This window comes from Coffea eugenioides, chromosome 8 (assembly GCF_003713205.1).
Source record: "Coffea eugenioides isolate CCC68of chromosome 8, Ceug_1.0, whole genome shotgun sequence".
NCBI lineage: Eukaryota > Viridiplantae > Streptophyta > Magnoliopsida > Gentianales > Rubiaceae > Coffea > Coffea eugenioides.
In genome coordinates this window covers 14,574,542-14,598,465 of record NC_040042.1, presented here as the reverse complement: position 1 = coordinate 14,598,465, position 23,924 = coordinate 14,574,542, and the positions used below count along the sequence as shown (strand labels likewise).

At 34.2% G+C, this 23,924-nt stretch overlaps 2 protein-coding genes across 3 annotated transcripts; one reads left to right on the top strand and one right to left on the bottom strand.

The window, feature by feature from the left end:
* Positions 1 to 1,444: 1,444 nt before the first annotated feature.
* LOC113781557 (protein decapping 5-like) lies at positions 1,445 to 13,129 on the top strand. Of its 2 annotated transcripts, XM_027327515.1 has the most exons (8): positions 1,445 to 1,815; positions 2,856 to 2,956; positions 7,324 to 7,395; positions 7,512 to 8,109; positions 8,215 to 8,381; positions 12,150 to 12,329; positions 12,452 to 12,562; positions 12,645 to 13,129. In XM_027327515.1, the coding sequence occupies exons 1-8, from the start codon at positions 1,641 to 1,643 to the stop codon at positions 12,780 to 12,782; spliced, it is 1,542 nt and encodes a 513-aa protein (XP_027183316.1). In that variant the 5' UTR covers positions 1,445 to 1,640; the 3' UTR covers positions 12,783 to 13,129. The 2 variants fall into 2 exon arrangements, with proteins under 2 accessions (XP_027183316.1, XP_027183315.1); XM_027327514.1 differs by having other exon boundaries at positions 7,512 to 8,381.
* Positions 13,130 to 15,118: 1,989 nt separating this feature from the next.
* Positions 15,119 to 17,139, bottom strand: LOC113780989. Its single transcript, XM_027326801.1, has 3 exons — positions 16,493 to 17,139; positions 16,195 to 16,400; positions 15,119 to 15,586 (listed from the first exon to the last, which is right to left on the bottom strand). Exons 1-3 carry the CDS (start codon positions 16,610 to 16,612, stop codon positions 15,343 to 15,345), a joined length of 570 nt encoding a protein of 189 aa, XP_027182602.1. The 5' UTR covers positions 16,613 to 17,139; the 3' UTR covers positions 15,119 to 15,342.
* Positions 17,140 to 23,924: the final 6,785 nt, after the last annotated feature.

The following is a 23,924-nucleotide window of genomic DNA, read 5'->3' as shown; positions in this document are numbered from 1 at the left end:
TCCTTTCTTTTATTGCTATTTTTTTAATCTAATTTTCTTCAATTTCCTCTCACACTAATCATCCCTCTCTTCATCATCTCACTGTTAATCCCTCAAATTCCTCCAACACAGTATAGTTTTGTGCCTGAACCATATATGCTGGTTTGATTTCTTAATCTATAAGTTTTTTTAACTTTGCAATTTACTAATTTTCTAAACTAAGGCTTAAAATCTAGCCTTGTATTTGCTTTAATTTTGCAATTGTTATGCTTCGAAAGATTGGTCATTCATGACCTTGATTACATGGGCATGTACTTATTTTGATTCAAATTTGTTAGATTTTCTTCATCTTTTGTTCTTATTCCTTTTTTTTTCAGCTTTGTTAGCATTGTTTACCATAGAGGTTATAGTTACTGAATTGTTAAGTACTAAATTTGATACATTTGAGTGTGTATCACATTAAGGATGTGTTTGATAAAATTGAAATTTGAAAAACTGAAATATGAAATATGAAGTTTGATTTTATTAAGTTACTAAATTGTTAAGTACTAAATCTAATACATGTAAATGTGTATTATATTAAGTGAAAAAGTGAATAGTTTATCACTTGTCTTTTGAAACAAGTTTTTTTTTTAGGAAATTCAATACAACTTAATTAATTTAGATGTTTTATTTTTAGTTATCAAACGTGTCTGAATATGTTAAAATCTGAATATATTAAGTTTAAATATTGAATTGAGTTATCAAACAGTGTCTAAGTAATAATATTAAGTTTAAGTGCTAAATTTAATTATTAAACAGTGCCTAAGTGATTAGTGAATAATTTATCAATTATTTTTGGGAGCAAATTTTATTTAGAAAATTTAATGTCACTTATTTAATTAATTCAGATGTTCTATTTTTTGTTATTAAACATGTTTGAACATGTTCAAATTTGAACCCATTATATTTAAATATTGAATTAGATTATTAAATAAGACCTAAACATGTATAAAGGGATGTACACATTGCACATATGGTACAAATAATAATATATAATTTATTTATTTATTAGGTTATGGGTAGTCCAATGATTGAATTAGTAGTCTATGACCTTTTTTTTTTCTTTTTGAAGGATTAATAGCCTATGACCTGATAACTTCTCCAGATCAATAAACAGTCTAGGTTTTAAAACCTTGGGTTATGGATTTCTAGAGATACTTTAGACTGGTGCTCCAAGTTCACCACGAAGATTCTGGCAAAGATATATTCGAAAAACATAGGGGATGCTGGAAAATTCTAATACCCTTCCCGTAAGAAGTATAACTTTCGGGAGTAGAGGGGGCGGATTGAAACTAAAATACAAATAAAGGAGCCATTTCATAATAAACCATTTCATATTTTAACTATAAACATGCATCTTTTTAACTACAAATATATACATTTTACATAAATAGGCATTTACTCCACCTCTAAATATATCACTTTCTTTCTCCAGTTCAAGTTCTAGAAAACGCCAAAACCAACCACTAAAGAAACCGACAAAAATTCGATGAAAACTTTCTGATTTTCTTCCTCTCTTCAAAACATTGAGAAACCGTTTTTTGAGTAATTTCGCATTGGTTTTCGATTTTCTCCTTTAGGATTTTGTTTCTTTGGAGTAAAATCTTTGCAATTTGAAAATGGCGAAAGAATCTTCCGACGGCAAAACGGCGACGGCTCCGTCGCCGGCGTCGTCGTCTGCGGCGGATTCGTACATCGGAAGCTTCATTAGTCTGACGTCGAAGTACGAGATTCGTTACGAAGGAGTTCTCTATTATCTCAACCCTCAGGACTCCACTCTCGGCTTGAAAAACGGTAAAATATTTCTGTCATTTATTTTAACACTTCTTTAACTGTTTAGTTTACGTTTCTATTTCTTCTTGTTTCAATTTTCTTGATTTAAGAAACGAAAGATTTTTGTTTTCTTTGAATAAATGCACTGCAAAATTAATGCAATTTGCGCATTTTTTTCCCTGAAGTTCTAGTCTGTAGAAGTTTATTATAGTTAATGTGTGGAACTTCTTCTTAATTTCTATCGAAATCTTCAGTTCAGATGCATTTCCTTTACCTGAAATAATTATATTGACGATTTTTCTCTTTTGTTCTAGTTTAAATAGTTATTGTACGAGACCTTGTTATTTCATTAGTTAGGCGAGTTGTATTGTTTTTTTTTTTTTTGAAAGAAATTTTGTACTGTTTTAGAGATGAGTTTAGGAGATAGTATGAAGAATAATCTATGCATATCTTGAAAGAATTAGCTGTGGTAGACCTCGAGATATAGGCATGTTGTGTTGGGATAATGGAGAATTACTTGCCGGCGTAAATGGAAAAGAAGTGATCTTTTCATGTTGAAAGGAAAGGAATGGGACGAACAATCCATATATTGGTCATGGAAACTTGTGTAGGGATTGCTTAGGTTTTCATCAATGTGGAAAGCAGACATGTCTTTGATTGTTGTGGTATATGTCAAAATCTTGTATTGCAAGTTCTTTGTTCCACTGGATTTTCGTGTATTGTGCTATGTTTTGAGTTACATTGTTTTTATGTTCTTAAGACTCATTGTAGCAAGTTGAAATTGTGAAGAGGACATGTCTGGAGGGTTTTTTTTTTAAATGATTCTTGTAGCTGAGACCATTTCATCATTGACAGAGATTTAACTTGAAATCAATGGTTAAGAAGACAAGTAGATAGCACAATTGAGCAAGATATCCTTTCAACATATTGATTCTTTATTCTTGATTATAGTTTTGATCGTTTATATCATGTTTATTTAAGTATTCACATAGTCACATATTTTGATTGTGGCTATATTCTCATGTTACCTTTCATAATTGCTGGATTGCCATAATATGCAGTTAAGTCATATGGAACTGAAGGGCGGAAGAAGGATGGTCCGCAAATTCCTCCAAGTGATAAAGTCTATGAATACATTTTGTTTCGTGGAAGTGACATCAAGGTAAATTCTCTATGTTTTCTGATCTTATTTAATTTATGGAACTCATTGTGTGTGACTGATCCAATATTCTTTATTAATTTTGGTCCACTTTCAAGGTTATACAGATGAAATAATGCTATTCAACAATTGGTTTCTCCTTTTCTTTAAGAAAGTAAGAGGGATTTGGTTTTTCAGAACTAGTTTTATATATTGGTCATTTGCTATTCTCTCTCTCTCTCATGTGATTTGTGAATCAGTTTTTGGGTAGTGACATTTTGTTTTTCTTACATAGTTTTGTTTCTTTGTGCATTTTGCTATTAAATTTCACTGCAGATAACTGTAGTACTTTGTCAAAGTATACCTTTGATCATATTTGGCAGTTGACTATTATTTACTCTTCCATATTCACCTTCCATTAGCAATATGAGGCCAGCCAGGACCTTTTTTTTTTTTTGGTTTTTCAGTATGCCTTTCTGGTTAGGCTCTGTATGAAATCTATTTCTGTGGATAATATTGAGGTCTTTGCAACTGTTCATGTCCTACTCTTGTGACTTGATCTTCCTATACATATTATGGTGATTTTTAGTGCACCCTTCAGATTCATGTGCTACTATGAGCAATGTTGTAAGTTACAAGTCTCTGCAGTTTGTAACTAGTCTAGTATTAGGAGCAAGAAGTGAAGGACATGGAACAACCAAGCTTCCTGGCATAATTAAACACAATAGTGAACAGGCCAAGATAATCAACATGATCAAGAGTGGGGCAGTGTAGAGCTTGGAAACCTTACACACAGAACTCAAATGTACCATGAGATTGTTTTGGCTCTTAGCAGTCAGTTCACAATATAGTTTCAGTTCTTACAAATCAATGAGGCTGTCAAAGGATATCCATCGATTCTGGAAAGACTAGGATACAGATTTGAGACTTAAATAGCATAATCAGCATGAAAGTAAATAAATCAGATAAAGGTTGAAAAGATGGATGATGGAGATTTTACAAAAGCAGAGGGAAAAGGTTAGATCATTTATCATGTCCCATTACTGCATCTCATATATAGCTCATGTCCCCTTAGCTAGTGGCACTTATTGAAATGTGTTCCAGGAGTTTCAGAATTTGGAATTGAAGCTGAGATGGGAAGATATTACTTTGTCATTGTCTAATGGTGGTGACAAGTATATCAGATTTTCTGTTTAGAAATATATTTTTAGCTGTCTACATTTTTTTTCTTTTGGTTTGACTAAACAATTTGCCTCTATTTGCAAGGTTTTGGGCCTATTATTTCTTGGCCAAACCAGTTTGATAAACATCATGATGGGGTTCATATATCATCATTGTGTATTACTCAGTTGTATTCAACTTTTTGGTTGCACTCCTGGAAAGTTGGCTGGAGTGGGGCTTCTGTTGGTGCATTACAATTCAAGTTTATTATCACATCATGATGATGAAAGCATCTTGTTGTACTTCTTGATTTTTCTTTAACTAGTGTAGCTCAAAGTCCAATTGTTTCATACTGTTTTGTATGTTGCATGTGGTAATAACAAGATAGTCCTAGAAAAGTGCAGTATCTCCTGAAAAATCCGAAGCAACAATTTTGGTCTTTTTTGGTAATGGCACGACTACTTTCTCTATCTTGACACTGTAGTTGGTCTCTGATGATAATTTCAACTTAGAGCTTCTATTTTCAGCTCCATCATCAAAAAATAAAGTTGGATTTTAGAAAATCTGCAATTTTTTTTATTCAAACATGTGTCCTTATTGAAGTAATTTTTTTAATTGTTCTCTGCATGCATGTGTATATTTGGTTCTTCTATGGAGAGGCACAGACTCTTTGTAGTTTTAAGAATGTCTGTTGCTGTTCTGGAACAACTGTAGGTTGGAATCCATAGCCATAGTGCTACTTGGTTTAGTTGTTTACCATCAATTTAACAACTTTATACAGAAGTAGGACAATTAAAAAACATAAACATGGGTTATAAAGGAAAAGATGAGCATTGCAACATAGTTTTTGTTTATGTAGTAGGTTTATACCTGCTGTTTGTGTTTATTGGGAATCTTTTGGTACTGTCATATGGATGACTGACAAGAAAAATCAAGCAGCTAGTACAAATAGAGTTATATGTAGAAGGAAATGATAAATGTCTGATAAATTTAGTGGCATGTCTCCAAAATCATTCCTATCCTATAAGGATAGCAGGTGGTAGTTTTGGAATTCTTATGTAGTTGACCTAGTATGACAGCTAGTTATTTGGTACCAGTTTGTTAGTTGACATTGATACAAGTTGGTATCAATTGGAATTAGTTTTCTAGCTACACATTCTTTGTTTATAGTCTTTCAACTGTTTCAGTGATTCTATTTGTAAATTCTGGAAGGTGCTCAGGTTTCTTTCCTAGGGGTATGCTCACCTTTCTGGTAATGGCATGACTACTCTCTCTTTTGCCACTATAGTTTGGGTCCCTAATGATGAATTCAATTTAGAGCTACTATTTCCAGCTCCTTTATTAAGAAATAAAGTCGTATTGTACAAAAGCTTCAGTTCTTCATTCAATCATGTGGTGTCCTTACTGAAGTAGTTCTTTTAATTGTTTCATGTGTATATATGCTATTTGCTTTTTAGTTCTTCTTTCTGAGGCCCAAGATTCTTTGCAATCATAAAAAGGTCTCTTCGTATATGGTAAAACCTGTAGGATGAAATGCACAGCCATTGCCCTACTTGGTTTTAGCTATTTAACATTAATTTTATGCTTTTTACTTTTTAGTTTTTGTTCTCAGAGGTCAAACACTCTTTGCAGTTATAAAAAGGTCTCTTGCTATATTATGAGACCTGTAGCATGAAATGCATGGCCATTTTCCTAGATGGTTTTAGATGTTTAACATCAATATATCAAAGTTGTACAGAAGTAGGTCAACGACAAAGTATAGACATGGGGTATGTGGACAACTATGAGCATTGCTACACAGTTAATAATGTAATATCTACGGTTCTCTCTTTCTAACTCTTTTGGTGTTTATTGGTAACATATTGGTGTACTCTTGTGGATGGCTGAAACAAAAATTAATCGTCTATTGAAAACAAAGTTATATTTATTTGACCTTGTAATTGGACAAATGCCACCAAAGAGCCAATTTCGGTAAAAGTTTGTATTTTAGGAAAAAGTTTACGAAGTAGAAAGGAAATTATCAACGTCTTGTGAATTTAGCAATCATTTCTTCAAAAACATGTCTATCCTGAAAGGATTGCAGATGCAGACTTGGTACTTTTATTTGTTTAATGCAGTATGATATTGAGTCATCTGGTACCATTTTTGGTTGAATTGGAAACAAGTTGGTAGCAACTGGAACTAAAGTTTCAGCTTCAAATGGTGCATATGTTGTCTTTGAATTGTTTGTTTGCAAGTTCTGGCTCGTGTTGAGTTCCTTTCCAAGGGGCATGTTAACCTTTCAAGAGCAGGAAACGAGGGAACATTTGATGCACCCTAATGAGTGATTTTCATATGAATGACTTCAACAAATTGTTTTGCCAATGCTTTCATCCAACTTTTTCTGCAATTGTGATACACCAAGCAACAGAATAGATTACTCTCTCACTTGATGGATAGAGCAGAGATAGACGAAGAGTGATATGAGTGTAAGTGATTAAAGAAGATGTGATAGCTTAAGACTTGAGTAGTGATGGTGGCATTTAGTAGAGAAAAAATGTATTAAGTTGACTGATTGGAGTGGTAATTGTAGCCACCAAATGGAACAATAGTTTACTAATAAAGCACTGAAAATTGTTAGATGAGATTTTCCTGGTTTTTCTGCATCCATAATCTTCCAACTTTAATACTTCTGATTGGGGGGAAATGCACCATTTATGGAGTTCTAGATATGGTGTTAGGTTTCCTTATTGAGAGTGTGTGCTCCTCTCTGCAGAAGGCAAGTTATTTCAGAACTCCATCTCACGCAAACTCTTGCAACGGGTTAAAGTTTCAACAGTAGGGTGATTATATTTCTTTTAAGTGTTTCTATGAATTAAGCCACCATATGCAATGAAGAGTGGAAATGAAAGGAAGGGTTATTTTCCCCAAAGAGCAAAATAAAAATAGGAATGGACAGCAGCTTTTTCTCATCTTGTTTTACTAGCTATTTAAGTGGATGTGAAGAAGCATTAAACATAGTGATAGGATGGAAAGCAGGGGTATTAGCTAGATATTCTGTGACTGGGAGATAGAAAGACAAAGGAAGGACACAATCATTACAATCTTAACATAAAAAACCTATTGAACGGTAGGTTTAAGTTGAAACATGAAGTACTTAATTTTGTCTTTCTCTTTTCTTTTGTTTCATCCTTGCTCTCTGCATCTGTATGTAAGTTCTTGTAATCAACTTCTTTTTCTTCTGAATTTAGGATTTGCAAGTTAAGTCCTCTCCACCTGCTCATGTAGATGAGCCAATACACAATGATCCGGCTATCATTCAGGTGCTTAAGAGTACTTTAGTTTGTACAACTTGAGATATGAATTATCATTATTGGACTTGGATTGAGGTGTGATTGTTGTACTTAAGCTGTCTATACTTATATTTTTGCTGGTGTAGTCTCAATTTGCCACTGGCCCTTCAAGTTCAGCAAAACCTGTGCCAGCTAGTAGTGGATCTTTGACTAATTACAGCCCTTACATGGAAGCTGCTGCACCGAACATGAGGTCCTATCCTGGTATAATGCCATCACAACCGTCTGGAGCTCAGCTTGTAGCACATGGTCCTTCTCAGAGCCCTCTGAACACCAGTTTCTCATCTTATGCCATGCCAATGCCCTTGCAAGGATATGGTGGGGCCACAAGTGGCAATGGCTATGCTCAGCAACATCAGAACCTATCTGCAACTAATTCAGTTTTGACATTGAAAAATTTTGTAGAGGCACCTCCAATGCAGGCATCAATGACAATTGGCTCGACAAACTCACCCTTTTCTCCTCTTTTGGTTCCCTCTCTTATTGCTTCAAATGTGACACTTCCAAATACTGTATCCTCTCTTACGCCTGAGCAGCTTTCTATGCAGCCAATGAACTTACCATCATTGCCCACAAATTCAGCTCTGTCCTTTCCCCCTGGCATGCTGAATGCTAATACTTTAAATATGTCTTCAGTGCCGTCGTTGGTTCAAAATGTGAATAATAATGAAGCAACAAACATTGGTATGGTGGTCTCTGACCCTGGAAAAAATCCTGCTGTGTCTGTATCCTCTGCTGCATCTTCGTTTGGGCCCTTACTGAAGCAATCATCAATTTTGCTTACTCCAGATCAGTTTTCACAGCCAAGAGTGGCTGAAATTGCTGCTACTCAGAGCGTATTCCCTGTTCATCAGGACACGAGTGCTCTTAATTCAGTGTCCTCCAATTCCTTATCCTCCATAACTACTGCAGCAACTGAAGCACCACTGTTGCCATTACAACAACCTAGGCAAGAGGTAGTGTCTCGATAATTCTAAATTGAAAGTTATGTTTTTAATGTCACCAAAAGTCATGATTATGATGGTCATTTGCTTGTTTGTCTTAATTCTTCTCTTCTAGTTCTTCTATTGTGTTGCAGTAACCAGTTTTGAGGGTTTAAGTTTGCCAGACCTTACACATTAAAAAGTCGTTCCTTTTAATCATGCATACATTAGTCATTGTTTGGTCTTGCTTCATTTTGTTTCCTGTAATTCTTTGATGTCTTCAATTAAGTAGATTTGAGTGCAGTTAAGTATATTAGACCATGAATTACTTTTCCAAACAAGCTGCTAGTTTATCCTGAGTTAAAGGTATCAATACATCCATGTTTCTCCTCACTTCCCAAAGATAATTTGATCTGTAAGGTTAATGGCTTGTCTTTTTTGAAATGCAGTTATGTTTTAGAACTTTGAATGCTTATCTACTAGAATTTGCATGGACGCTGCCCTTTTATCAGAGAAAATATTTGAGATATCAAGAAACTATAGCTGATTTGTCTTTTGATGGAAGTCTTGAAAAAGATTTCAACACATCCCTGAACCTATGCCATTGACTACTTCTTGGGCATAGAGATTAATGCCATGTCTAGAAATGGTCTAATCTATCATAGGAAAATTTGTGGAAGGACTATATTGACATGTTGATCATGACTGTCTTGTCTGTTCCCTTGTCTGTCGTGTACACGGGGCACATGCTTGTATGCATATAGCGACATGTTGAGATGTATACGTGTGTGTGTACATACATACATACATAATGTACAGATATATATATATATATTTATGTATATGTATGTCTATATGTGTATGTGTGTGTGTGCGTGTCTATAGGTAAGAAATCAAATGAAAAACTAGAGCTAAGAATGAATTAATTAATTGTTCTTGCTGCTATAGTTCTTTGCAAAGTAGTGTCCTTCATCTACTGATGTGATATTGTTGACAATATTGCATTGTTGGGTTTGGGTTATTGTTGTCATATTTAGCTTCAACAAGATCTGCTGATGTGATATTGTTGACAATATTGCATTGTTGTGTTTTGGTTATTGTTGTCATATTTAGCTTCAACAAGATTTTGCCAAGGCTGTGGCTTGCCATGATATCGTATGGATTAGTCCAACATGAACAGGGCTGACAAACTGATCTATATAGTTGGAATCAACTTCTTGCTCGATATGCATCTGTCTGCCAATTGCTTGGTTGCTGCACTAGTTATGTTTGTCTTACTTTGGAAAGTGGATTTATTCATCTTGATTTGCAGATGGATATCCTTGAGGATTATCTTTTTGAGTTCCATTTACTGCATCATCATTATTGAAGGATTTTTCCCAAATTGTAGGTCACTTAGCAAAAGCTACAAGAATAGAGGCTATTCTATAACCTGTATAGGGCCCTTTAGCTCATGCCAAGGCATCAGAAGTCTGCACAGTACTGTCTGATTTTGATAAATAAAAAGTTATGCTGTCCAGTAGGATGTTTTCCGTGGTTATTGCTCCCTTTGTACCATTGTTAGCGTCCTACTTTCCTAATTGGATTGGTACCAAAGCTGGTCACTGTCTTTTCCATATTATATTCTTCTAGCAAATTTTGAATTAGCTTCAAAATTCTAGGCCCATTAGCAGCTCTTTTGCATGCACCAATTTCCTACTCAATCGTTGGGAAGGAGATTACAACCTTTGGTTCCAGCCAATTTCTCAGTACATAGTCCTGCTGCTAACTATTGTCATGTGAAGCCAAACCTGAATATAGTTTCTAAGATTAAGCCTACTATTTGTAAAATTGGGACTTCCAAAAGCAACTATTTGTGGATGGACAGAGTAGTTCTTATCATCGGATAGTGATTTAATGTAACTGTCATGACCTAGACCTTTATGTAGTGGTGACAGTGCAGACATAAGTAGTTATTTGGGAGGATAAGATAACTGGTAACAAAAGCAAGCATGACCACAGATAATAGTTTTTATCATCGGATAAGTGGTGACAGTGCAGTTGAAGTAGTTCGTATCATCAGATAGTGATTTGTAAATATCATCCAATAGTGATTTAAATTTCAGTTCTCAACTCATTTCCTATGTAAGTAAAATTTCACCGTCATGACCTACACCGTTATGTTGTAGTGACAGTGCAGCTGAAGTAGTTATTTGGGAGGATAAGATAACTGGTAACAAAAGCGAGCACAACCACCCTGAATTGCTGGTGGTTGCGCCTGTTGCCTTACAAGAATGTGATGATTTGCTTTTCTGAAAAGTTAAGCTGTAGGAGAGATTTTGTAGTGACTACTTGGTTGCTGCGGCTATTGGTTGTGACTTTGTGGTGTTACTTGAAGTTGTGGAAGAAGATGCACATATCAGCTAGAATGTCTAAAGTCTTGCACTTTAAATTGTACATATTCGGATTTGTCATACTCAGTAGAGTGGTAACAGTTGACAGTGGAGGAGAAGTCATTTTCTTTGTGGAAAGCATCTCCACTAAAACAATGCTTAGTACAACCTCCACGACTGCAATTGGAATCAATCTAAAATTGCTGGAATGGAAAGTACTAGCTTCAACCAAGAGCTAGGGGCTAAGGAGCTTTCAAGTCATTGACAGAGAATTGGCAGTAAGGCACCGTAGTTCCCAGTTGTAATGACCCTTGAACAGCAGAAAATTTCTGACTTGATGCCCAACTGTTTGCGGGGGTGAGGGCTGAAGAGCTTGGTTATTTGTTGGTTACATTTGGCAAGTATGAAGTTGTGGTTCTAGTTGCAGACTTTGTTGGAAATACTTTGTTAATTCAGTTGCTCAGGTGCTACGCTAAGGAAAGAATAGTAGACGATTAAGTTATATTGCCTAACGTTGAATGCTTGGCCTATCAAGCTTCTATTGTCTGAGAGAACATTAACTGTAGAGTAATAAATGCTCCTCTAATGTTGTAAGAGTCACTAGAAAATTTCTTTTGAAACAAGTAACAGGTAGCAAAGTGGGTGTATTTTTTTTTTGGAATTTGATCTTTAAGGCTTTGACGTATATTTGCACTGATATAAACACATAAGGTGCATATATGTCTAGTATATACAGATTTACATTTAGCTAGCAGTATATACCAGCATCAGCCATTTGGTATGTCCTTTTGGTTTAAAGTTCAAAGTTTGCCTTTTTTTTTGTAGTATAAGGTGCTCTGGTTATACTTGTGGGTGCAAATACATGCATGCACAAACACATGCACTAAGATGAGATGTCGTCTATGTTCACGCCCTACAAGCACTTTTTAAGTCAGTTGCTCTTGTTTTAGACTAGTGAAGCAAGAATGATATTTGAAAATTATGCATTGCTACTGGGCAGGCATTACTCGAGTTTTCTCTGCATTTTCTGCCTTACTGCTCATGAAAGAACAGATTTTTTTTGTGGGGGGGGGGGAGGGGGGTGGTAGGTGAAAAGGAAAACAAACAGCCTATAACCTGATCATCACACCAATAGAAGTTACATCTCAATCATGTATGTTTTTGTCTAAAATAAGTTTAGCAGGACTTGATTGTTCTGCTTGGATATAAACTTAATGCTCTAGGTAACATATATTGTACTGGAGACTTGTCTGTAAATTCAACTTGATCTGGTTAATGTCATATGTCTTGCTCAAATGAAGAGCATTATGCAGGAAAAAGTAATAATTTTTTGCTATCTATTGCTTTACTCTTCAGATGGATCAACTTCTGTAGACTTCTATAACTTGCACTGTCATTGAAATCTTGCACTTTAAATATTTTGTTGCAGTTCACTGAAGAATTTGATTTTGAAGCCATGAATGAGAAGTTTAAAAAGGATGAGGTATGGGGTTATCTTGGAAAAGCTAAGCACAGGGACAACATGGAGAGTTTACATGATGATACTATTGTCTGCCAAACATCAGGGGACCAAGAGGGTGATGGTTTGGCTACTGAAGCAGACTCTAAAGTAGGTGTTGGAAGGTTTTCTTTGACTAAGTGGAAGTTTATTTTTATACATATGTTTTAAATCAGAATGTCTGGACTTTTAAATTTGCATCCAGTGTAATATTTTGATGCTACTTCATGCAGCCTGCATATAACAAGGATGATTTCTTTGACTCAATATCTTGCAATACGACTTCCCGTAGAGGTAGGAATGGACAGAATCGGTTTTCTGACAGAATGAGGCTGGACACTGAGGTGTGTTATTCGCTGCATTTGTTTTACATCGTTTGTCATAATATTGAGGTCATTTTACCACTCATTGCTCTTGTTTCTCCAGACATTTGGCCAATTTCAGCAGAGAAATTATCCAGTTTATGGTGGCTATGGCACTGGACGTGGCATGAATCGGAATCCATATGGCTGGGGAAGGGGGCATAACCCCAGCGGAAGGGGCCGGGGAGGGTACATGCGGTAGTAATCCTAGGTGTTCGTTCATCCCGAGATATTCGTCCTTGCTAATCTTACATCTTTGGCAATGTTAATCCTTAGTGTTGTTTGTATATCATGCATGCTAGGCTTCTGGATCAACAAATCCTGGAACTATGCCAAATTATTTTTGTTTGTATCGATTAGTCCATGCAGTGGCATTTGTTGCCAAGCTTTCTTAGGAACTTTCAGTGTACGGGCAGCTTCATGTTTTTTATGTCCATGAAACAGCCTCCCGAAGACTTAGCAGCCTGACTGTGGTTAAATGCTTCTCCATAACTTTCGGCCAAGTTTATTTTAGGAATGCAAAAATTAAGATGGGATTGCCAGTGGCTATGTTTTAGTTTTTTCATTTTTTTTAAAGTTGCTTTTTTTTTTTTGTGAAAAAAAGTTGCTTTACTATTCCTGTTTTAGATATGAATCTGTGTGCCTACGGACTGCCACCATCTTCAGTTGAGCCGTGGGCATGATACCTGGTCATGGGCGGACATCCCCCCAGGGGCGACCTGTGCCCAAAATGAAATTACAATTTGCAGCTTTTTGACCTGAACAGATTAAGAAGTTCCGAGTATATCGCTTCAAATACGGGTTCATCCAAATCCAGGTTGTTTGATAACTAGAGTAATGGTTCGAGACGGATTGTTTTCAAATTGGTTTAATGAAATTAAGTGATTGGGATAAAATTAAATGTGTTTTAAAAGTTATTGTTTTGGTTTACGTTTATATTTGTTGTTATAGTGTTTTACGTTTATATTTGTTGTTTTAGTGTCTATCTTTGGTATATTATCGCAAATATTGTTTTGTGCGATTGTTGAAGACCTCAGAGCGGATCACCTTGCCTAGAAGGTAGGGAGCTGTCTTTGGTATTGTGCATCTATACCGTCTTGCTTAAGTTTGGATTTTGGACTTCTGGGGTAGCCTTTACAACTCCTCTGGAATTCGCATCTATGCTGCTTTCAAGTTTTCTGCATTTGCCCTTATGGCTTTAGCTGTCTCTTTTTAGGTCCTGGCATTTATCTCAAATGTCTTCTTTGGAAATATTTGATGTTTTGTAAGGGTGAAAATGTCTTCCAATGCAGTTGTCACTTCTCATTTCCCCGTCCTGTTTGTCTTCTTAAATCCAGCAGGGGTTAGACCGAGGAGTCACTAGTAAGCCAATGTTTTTCTTTCTGATTTCAGTTTTTGCTGTCATGAGGGTACGAAAATTTTCTTTGCAGAAGTTGAGGAGGGTACCAAATTTTCCTTTTGGAGGGTTCACTAGCTTACAGCATACATGTCCTCCTAAACCACCTCCCCTTTCCCCTTCTTCTTTTTTTTAAAAGAAAAAAGCAATTGTTAATTAGGAATTGTGATCCGATTCTTGTCGAGATTCTATAGTCTTGTCTGGATCGGCCCTTCGGATTTATTCCAGGTGGGAACTTCTGGCCCATGGCTTTTGACGAGTCATTATCAAAATGCACAAATGGATAAACGTCATAATCAACTAAGATGCACGAAAGAGAGTTCCACTTTCATTAGCTAGGATGGGAATTAGTCTCGTAGTCTACATGTTTGTGTAGGCTCCGTTTCAATTAGTTATTTTTTGGGGTGTTTTTGAAAAATTTTACTGTAACAGTTTATATGAAAAAAAATTTACTATAAAATTTTTTGAAATATTTGATATATCGTATAGATGAGATGTTTTTTGAGTTATTGTGTATTACTGTAACATAATATTTGAAAAACTTGTTTTTGAAAAAATGATCAATTCAAACAGAGCGTTGCTAATTGACAAAGAGAAATACATTAAGAAACTGAGCAAGTATTTCACAGTTTACTTGCTTTAGGCATACATCATCTTATTCTCATGGTAGGACATAGAAAGTCTCTGGTGGGAAGTGAGTTTATCTTTATTCCTTATCCCTTCCTCTTCCAATTTGTCAAGTCCCATTATGATTGAATGGTTTTCAAGTTATTCCAAAGGAAATTTTGGAGAAGTTGCTTACTTTGGTGGGCACCAGTTGATTACAAGCCGGTGACTCTAACATCAAGCAAAGGTAGACTCTCCACTAGGTCCACCCTGCCTAATATTCACGCCAAATCCGGGTATCAAAGGTTTCCAGCAATATATGGTAGTTTATGCTTGTGACTTGTGCCTTGTCACACTTTTCTCTTTTCTTAATTAAATGTTTAATGCAAATTCTACACAATAATAACCTATAATATATAATAGCATAGTTACATATTACTATATTGCTAAGAACTACTTGACGGCGGTATTTGTCTATTTTGTAACTGCCCTTTCATCTGTCTTTTATTACAATTCTATATTATAAGCATGGCATACAATATGAAATATAATTAAAAAATACAACTCCACATAGTGTACTAAATTTCAGCTTTTATCACTGTCAATTTAGAAGTAATGGATTCAATTTTTTTTTTTTTTTTTTTTTTTTTGCGTTTCAATGGAAATTCTCGCCCTTATAAGGGGAAGGGAAGTATACTCCTTTCTCTAGCACTTGTTTTAAAACAGAAAAAAGAATTTAAAAAAAAAATCTATTATTTTGCTAGGCAGATTCGGCTTGTGCATGCACTTTTCTGCCTTCTTTTTCGGCTTGTCTCCTTCTTATTGTAATGATAATCGAAGAAATTGTTGTACCTAAAGTAATCAAAATCAAAATTGCTGAGCCAAGAAAAATTCCATCCTTAACAACGTAGCATTCCCCATCTAACCATCCTTCTCCATAGGGTTGACTCTTGCTCATGCTGGCAGCTGCACCTAATAATATAACAGTGACTCCAAAGCTGATCCTGCACACGCCAATCAATTAATGAACTTCTAAAATGGTAGGAGTGCTATTTATATATATATATTCAAGATAAATCTCATGGTAACTAAGGTTTCTTTTTATTTTTTATTTTTTTGGACAAATCTCATATACGAGGAGGGATGTCAGTCCTAATTTTATTAATAATCCAAAAAATAAATAAAACTAGGAGGGATGACTAAGGTTTCTTCTTCATGCTAACTATGAAATTTAAACTTTATATCTTTATAGCTGTCCACGTTCGTAGGTTCTTGTCCATGGGATTTGTCAACAGCATCATTAAATTGTTGATTTGGTGACAAATTATCTGTTCCCATGTGGAGCTGTTTTTATATTTTATTGTGCCTCCAAAAACCAAATATAAGAAGTTTATTAGGGAGTGAGAACCAAGCCCTCATTCAAGACTAAGAAATAAAGCTTTGACTACTCGAGTATTTTAGATATATGTCGAATTATAGTTAAAGAAAAGGCAAAAGTAAAATAAAATTCCAGATTATTACTTAGTCATATAATTGATACATGTAATGATTCACAGAGAAAATCTCAAATTCTGGGGGATGGGATTTTGTGAATGGAGATGAAGTAATGTACCATGAAAGAACTAAAGAAATGATGACTATCTTTGGTTGCTTTGTCTTGCAGCCTCTTTCATGGCTTCTTGACCGAAACTTGCAGCAAACAAGAAGGTTTCCAATGATTTGAGCAATGAACAGAAACACTAAGGCTGCAACTCCCAAATCAAATCCTTGACTTCCTGCTAAGTAACAAAGCTTCCCATTAAATCTAAGGTCCTCTTTCTACACCAGAAAAACACAAAACAGAATTGAGAAAATCCACATACACAAAAACAATTTTGAAATGGATATGTACAATTTCACATAAACCATACCTTTGATCTCTTGAATTCAGCAGCAAAACACAAAGAAAAAGAGATGAGGCCAAGGATGATGATAAGGGAAAGCAATAGTATTACTGCATAGCTGCAGTGGTGTCTTTCCATATTAACCATGATGGGCCAGTATGTGACTCTGCGTTTCCAATTTTCTTGAACTTTTGGACAGGGGTTGTAATTGTATTCAAGGGGGGAAAGAGCAGACAAAACCAAAGAGAAGAAGTCAAGAAGCCTTGATGTTTTCTCAAAGGGGATATTCGGAAAGAAGAAGAAGAAGAAGAGTTGTTTGGTATTCTTCTATGCTCTTGCTCGTGCCAAACTGCCAATCTTGTCCGGGAATTGTGGCTGGTTGGTCCCCAAGTCTTCTTGCCTTGAGGATGAGGATTTTGAGACTTTTGCTGGAGAAAAATCCTTCAAACTGTTCAGTGCTTGGAAAATAAAGCACCATTCTTGAGTGTATTTAGACAGTTTTTTGTTATGGAAGGTTTGTGGAAGTTTTTTGTGGGGCTTATCTTTTGCATCAGAATGGTAATCTTTTCTCAGTTGGCATTGAGCAGGTCAAACTCCGAAGTCTTTAACCGCTCCATTGGTTTATTGGGTTGGTATAAGGGAGGAAGAAAGTAATGCAAAGCAGCACAGGCACATGTGGGTTGGGTTTCTTGGGTAAAACTTAAGGAAGGCATGTCCGAGGAAGGAATTTTAGTAGACATTATCCAACACAGAATAAAGGGTCATGATTGTTCCTCCAACTAATATCTATCAATTAAGGCAATTTTTATGATGATTAATTGATTTTTGGAGTACAATGTAAGAAATGATAATATAACTTCAACCAAATGATATTTTTGGAATTTTGTATGGCAAGCAATTTGTGGGTCTTGCGAAAAGGTAAAGAAGAGTAATTATGGGACTTTTTAAAGAAAAATTTGCTTTAGTAAGAAACAGAAACTTATGCAAAATGTAACACAATGGTGAGGCGAAATAAGAAGGAAATAAGTTTATGTCATACTAAGCACCTCACTCAAGTAAGAAGATAGAAAGTTCCTGCAGCTTCTTTGAAATTTCCACATATATTTGGGTACACCATTGGATCAATTCAAATCCATTTAATCTGAACAATGTGGTGGGACCAAAATTTAGGCTTAACTCCTACTGGGGGAGAGTGACCCAAACCCTTTGGTACTGGATTGACTTCTGGGACAAGGATTCAATGTGGTTGTGTTTCATGCGATTCTATCCGATTGATTGTCGTCGTGTTCAAATTTTTGGTGTATAAATCTATTATAATATGTTGTTCCGAATATATGTCGAGCATTTTATTCATATATATCACTTTTATTTCGAATACAATAATATAACGTAATTATATATCAAATAATATAAAAAGTATAATAATCGGATCGAATTTTTGGTGTATAAATATATTATACTGTTGTGTCGAATATATGTCAAGTATTTTATTCGTATACACTACTTTTATTTTGAAATACAACAATACAATATAATTGTACACCAAATAATGTAAAATGTATAATAACTGAACTGAACAATATAAAAACCCAATCGCACAGAGTCCTTTCCCATAATAATGTTATAGTATCTATTTGTGCCTAGACTTTTGAAATTCTGATTTTAGACAAAAAATGACGTATTTTGTCCTTCACTTTTTTTTTTTTTTTTGCGCTTTAAACTCGAAATGAAGCAAATAATCTATCACATCCTAAAAACGTACCTGTTTTGTCTTAGAAACCAAGAATGGCACGCACGGTCCAACCAAGTACTTATTATTCCAAGGACTGAATGGGAAAATCAAATTCTTTCCCACCAAAACTATAAAGGAAATCAATAATTTCGTCCCTCAAATTTTAGAAAATGTTTACTTTTATCCCTGCATTTAAAAGGATACAAATTGATCCCATGCATTTTTAAACATATCATTTTCTTTCCCAAATTTAATTATAAGCAACTTTTCGGTTGAGTCACACCCACTAAGGATAGGCACGGGTTGGGTACGCACTTGATAAAGCATTTGATTGATTCACCCTGCACCTTGCAAATTAACTATTTTCTAACCTTTACCAACCCCTCATATCACCCAAATCATCGGGTACACATCGTGCCCTTTCATCATTTAATTTTTTTTTAAAATAAAGAATGATGTACTAATTTGATCTTTGTATTTCACATCTTCATCTAAGCATCAACAAATACATAAAATAAAATAAAATTTTTCATGCAAAGAAACTGCCAAAATAATTTAAAAATAAATCCAAAACCAATAAAATTATATTAAAATTTGTTATACAAACTCCGTTATGAATTAATAAAACTTTCTATTCGTTCTTCAACTTCAAGGTCCTTAATCATATACTTTTGAGAGAAACATGAAATTTTAACATTAGGAGTAATTATTTTAATAAGATAAAAATGTGAAAAGAGTGTGATAAGAATTATATAAATTTTCTAGAACAATTAAACTTTATTCCAAAAAATTAAGGTCATGTTTCCAAATCAATCTTGTAAAAATTTTATATTCAATCTTCCGTAATTGGTATACAATTTGCTAAATGAAATTGTTAAGTTATATCTAAAAATGATATTTTGTGTGTGTGTACACACCCGCGGTTCTCAAACTTATAACCCAAATCTGCCTTGCTTTTTAGTAGATACCCAACCCTCCTTTGTCCCGATCAAAAAAAGTAGATCGGGTACCCTAATTTTTTAAATGAATCAAAACGAGTTCCATGGATCAGTGGGTCAACGGGTGTTTTCCCCACACCTACTAACCAATAACCATGTTTGTTTCAATGGCTATTGTTCAACTAAATGACAAAAATAGAAGCTGATGGCAAACTAAACCTCATTGGTTCACTATTGATACATGTTTGCTTATTTGAAGAAAATAGTTAATGCATGTCTTCCAAACTACAAAAAAAAAAAAAAAATCATCTATGAACCTTTTGATAAAGTAATAAACACAAGCTAGATAAAACTTTTCTTTTTATGTTCATCGATCTTTTATATATTACTTTATTTATGTGTTCGTTGATGAAACTTTTTCCAGCTTGGTGAAATTGTATTAACAATTTTCTTCATATAAGCAAGCTCGAAATAATCTGTATACATTATGTTTTCATGGACTGCTTATTTCACACAAAGGGTAGCATGACATTACTAACTTTGTGCAATCATGAAAAAGTTATTTTTTTACATCAATAGATTCATTCTACAAGGTCCAATTAATTCTCTATATTTTTCTCCATTAGTGTAAAATTGGTACTCTGTAGAAGGAAGAGTGATATTCCACAATAGTAAGTGCTGCTAGCAGATAATGAGTGATTGACTCAGTAATAATTTTCTATACGTTAATAGTATAGGCGCTATTACCATTGGATGCATACGAATTAATATAAATTTAAATTTGAAATCCAAATTTTACAAGTACTGTGCATCTAACCATAATGGTGCGTACACAGTCAGTACTATCAGTATATGAAATATTAACTTTTATTAAACTAGTATTATATCCGTGCTATGCACGAACTGCAAGTGATTTAAAATAATTTAAATTTTAGAATAAAAGTAAGGGTTTGAACATTTGAACTTATGATGCAATCCAAGACTCAAGTTCAAGTGTTGAAGTTGAAGTTATTTCCTCTATTCTTGTTCAAGGTGATTCGCTTGTTGTTGAAGCTAGTGTTCATGAGTCAAGCAAGCTGATCAAGGAATTCTCAGTTATTCAAGTGGAAAGACGTGAAGGCGAAACCTCTTCATGAAGCCTTCATTAATTCGGATCCTTGATCTTAGTTTAGTTGGCCGAATTTAGTTGGTCGAATGAAGCTTAGTAGATAATTGATTCTTACAATCGTTAGTTAGAGTTTATGGTTTTAATGTTTTGTCGTTTAGTTGTCTTAATTAGGAATAATTTGTGACCTGCTCATGTTGAGCAAAGTTTAGTCACTTAGTTGTTTCTTAAGTTGTTTAAGAGTCCTAAGACAAATAGAATTTTAGGATCGACTAGGCCTTAGTCAATTAATTTTCCAAATTCAATTAGGATTAGGGTTTCATTTGTTGTAAACCCTATTTAAAGGCTACATTATTTTAGAAATAGGGGACGGAAATTCCATGAATGAAAATTGAGAGATTTTTTTTTCTCTTAAGGCTTGTTGCAAGTTTCTTTTGAATATTTAGAGTTAGGCTCTAGTATTCGTTGACTTTATCAATCAAGAAATGCACTTGATTGTGGTGTCTTCTACCAAAACCAGGTTCTCTAATTCATTCGTTATGGGTTGAGATTATATCAATAAGTTCACAACTCGAGGGTTAGTTGGGTCTAAGGGTTTCTTCCGCTATTCAAACTCTAATAATTCATCTAGATCCGGACGTGTGGTTTACGAGTTCTTCCAATCAAGGTTGAGTTTGTACCAACCTATGTACGTGTTGTATAGGGATTTGAATATTTAACTAATATATACCAATCGGACAACATAAATCAAATTTATTAAAGAATAAATAATTCAATAACCATAGGAAATGACATATATCATTCTCAATTTATATATAACTTAAAAATGTATAGTAAGATTGGGTTTATTTGATAACATAAAAAGTGCTGAAAGTGAACCTTTTCAGACATTCGGAAGTTTTGGGTATTTGATAAATAAAAATTCATATGTTAAAGTGAACCTGTGTGCATTTTTTTCAACACAAGAATCGTAACTGAATACTTTATTCTGATTAGAATCAATATATTTATTTCAACTACCTTTTTTTATCTATCAAATTTACCATTGTTTGTTAATTATGTTCAAAATTCTTATCTAATTAAACAATCTGATATTCTCTGTCTAATGGCTTTATACTTCCCTTCTCTTCCTATTTAATGACTTTTATAGCCTCTTCATACTCAACACATCTTTTTACTCTGTCATATAATTTTATCACTTTCCACCTTCTACTCCTTCATAATTTTGTCATTTTTTTCCTCTCACTTTTTTGTATTGGATTGTAATGTTTTTCATAATATACTTTATCTTTTATATTAATTTGATTTAAAAATAATTATTGTTATTTTCACACCTAACAATTTTAAACTAACTAAATCATAGGTTCTATTTCTTTTTTGGATGAAAAGATAAAAGGTCAAAATTATACAATTAGCTCATTGAGCATTTAGTTATGGATATTTATGAAACAGTATAAATAGGTTGAAGATTAAGGCCCTGTTTGATAATTTAATTCAATATTTAAATTTAATGAGTTCAGATCTTAAAATATTCACACGCGTTTGATAACAAAAACTAATGAATTAGGCAAGTGGCACTGAATTTATTAGGGATAATTTCACAAACCTCCCCTGAGGTTTATGACAATTTCACTCGGCTCGTCTCAAGTTTTATAAATTACAATGACCTCTCTTGTCACAACAAAATGACTATAATGACCTTCACTTAATAAATAATTTACAGTATAATGAAATGAGATTAAAAAAAAGGAAAAGAAACCTGACCTTTTCGGTAATCCTATTTATAAGTTATAGCCAACGACGATTCTCTCTCACTTACTGTCACTTCGTTCTCGTCTATCAACTCATTCCTCCTATAACTCGCTCTCAAATTACCACCAATCACTGCCTATAATTGCAGCCAATCACACCACAAGTGATCCCCCAAACTCTACTATATATTCCTATTCCTCCTTTCTTTTCTTTGAAATTGCCAAATCACAAGTTTAGTTAAGGGATTAGATTTGATGATTGAAGTAAAATCCGATTTTATAGTCAAACTAAAAGGAGATGAAGAGGCGTACAATAATAATGGAACAAATAATGCAATCATTGGCCAAAAGAAGAAGAGAGACTGAAATTGGTTTGCTAATTTGTCTATCATCCAACCAACAAAACTTTTTAAGATGTTAATAAGTACATTTATATTTCTTTTTATACTTGACAATTGTTGATTATGATTTCGCTATAGAGATAGAGTTTCTTCTCTGTATTTAAGATGTTAACATGTTTGAAGATTTGATGGTAGACTACAATATTTTGTTTTGAGAAGGTGTGAGCATTAGGTTTGAAGTTATGGTGTGATTAGTTGTAAATAGAATTTTGGTTTTTGGCAAAATAAATTTCTTGAAGATCTCTGTAGTTATAATGTTGTCTTTCTTCTCTTAAACTCGATTAATCCCATCTATGCCTAAATCACCCTTAAGGATTTTCTTCAAAGTTATAATGTGGCTCATATAGTAGGAGTTGAACCACTTATATGGAATCAAACCATGGTATCTTATGTTGAAAATTATGCAAACATAAGGGCATTTGATTGTGAGTTTGACCATTTCATGGAATCATATGATGAGAATATTTATGAAGGATGGAACGAATTTTCAGAATTGAATGCATGTTTTGGGAGAAGTAATTTTGTGACTATGATGATGGAATTACTTGGTTTTAGAATTTGGAATTAGACTATTTGTTAGGCTAATTTGTTAGTGTAGACAATGAAATTTTAATTAAATTCAAAAATTACCATCGGTTTATAAATTATTTTTATGGCTTATTTTTATCCAATTGGATATTGCCATATGCCATGTACACCTAGAAAGATTGGTTATTAAATGGCCAATTATATTTCGCCACGTGTCAAGTTGAGGTGTTCCAAATCAATTCAAATTGCAGGGATATCTCTACCAATCAAATCATATCATGTCACATGTCTATTGGATAAATATCTAAATATTTATTTCTTATTAAAGGGATAATATTTAGCGTTGTTTAATCCAAGTATATTTCTTATATACTGCAATAGTTTGTCCAATCAAACGATGCCATGTCATAGGTCCCTACAAGTTTGACCAATCAAGGGACTACTTATTGGTATTATCTCTTTATTAATAAATACAAAATAAAAAGATAATATTTAAGCTGGCGCAGTCCTAATATGACTGCACGTCTTGCAAGACAAGTAAAGTGGTATACAGGTCTTCAACCTCTACCTCATACTACAGCTATAAATAGGGGTCTCTCTATCAAATCAAGGGACACACAGAGACACATTCAGAGGTGTCTCATACGCTCAAGTATTGAAACTCTAAGCTACGAAGGTCTGGGTCTTCAAACTCTTCAAATCTTCCATATATCAAGGCTTGAGCTTTCAAATATTTTCAAGTTCTTCAAATCTTCCATATCAAGATTTGGAGGAGTCGGTGGTTGATCCAAGAACAAGCTGCGAAACCCTTGGATTGGCGTTCGAGGAGAAGAATCGAAGGAAACTCTCTATAAGTTCGAGAAAATTTCAGAAATTGTACCCACATATTTTTTCAAATTTATATATTACATATTTGTCGTGTATTTCTTTTTTCTTGTCTTTTGCAAACTTGAAATTTTAATCGCGTACAAATTTTTGGCACGTCCGGTGGGACCATTTCTGCC

Coding starts and splice junctions, on each gene's coding strand:
- LOC113781557 (XM_027327514.1), top strand. CDS start 1,641: ATGGCGAAAGAATCTTCCGACGGCAAAACGGCGACGGCTCCGTCGCCG. Junction 2,957..7,323: donor TTCGTGGAAGTGACATCAAG/GTAAATTCTCTA, acceptor TTCTGAATTTAG/GATTTGCAAGTTAAGTCCTC. Junction 8,382..12,149: donor TACAACAACCTAGGCAAGAG/GTAGTGTCTCGA, acceptor ATTTTGTTGCAG/TTCACTGAAGAATTTGATTT.
- LOC113780989 (XM_027326801.1), bottom strand. CDS start 16,612: ATGGTTAATATGGAAAGACACCACTGCAGCTATGCAGTAATACTATTG. Junction 16,401..16,492: donor CTGAATTCAAGAGATCAAAG/GTATGGTTTATG, acceptor TTTCTGGTGTAG/AAAGAGGACCTTAGATTTAA. Junction 15,587..16,194: donor ATTTCTTTAGTTCTTTCATG/GTACATTACTTC, acceptor TGGCGTGTGCAG/GATCAGCTTTGGAGTCACTG.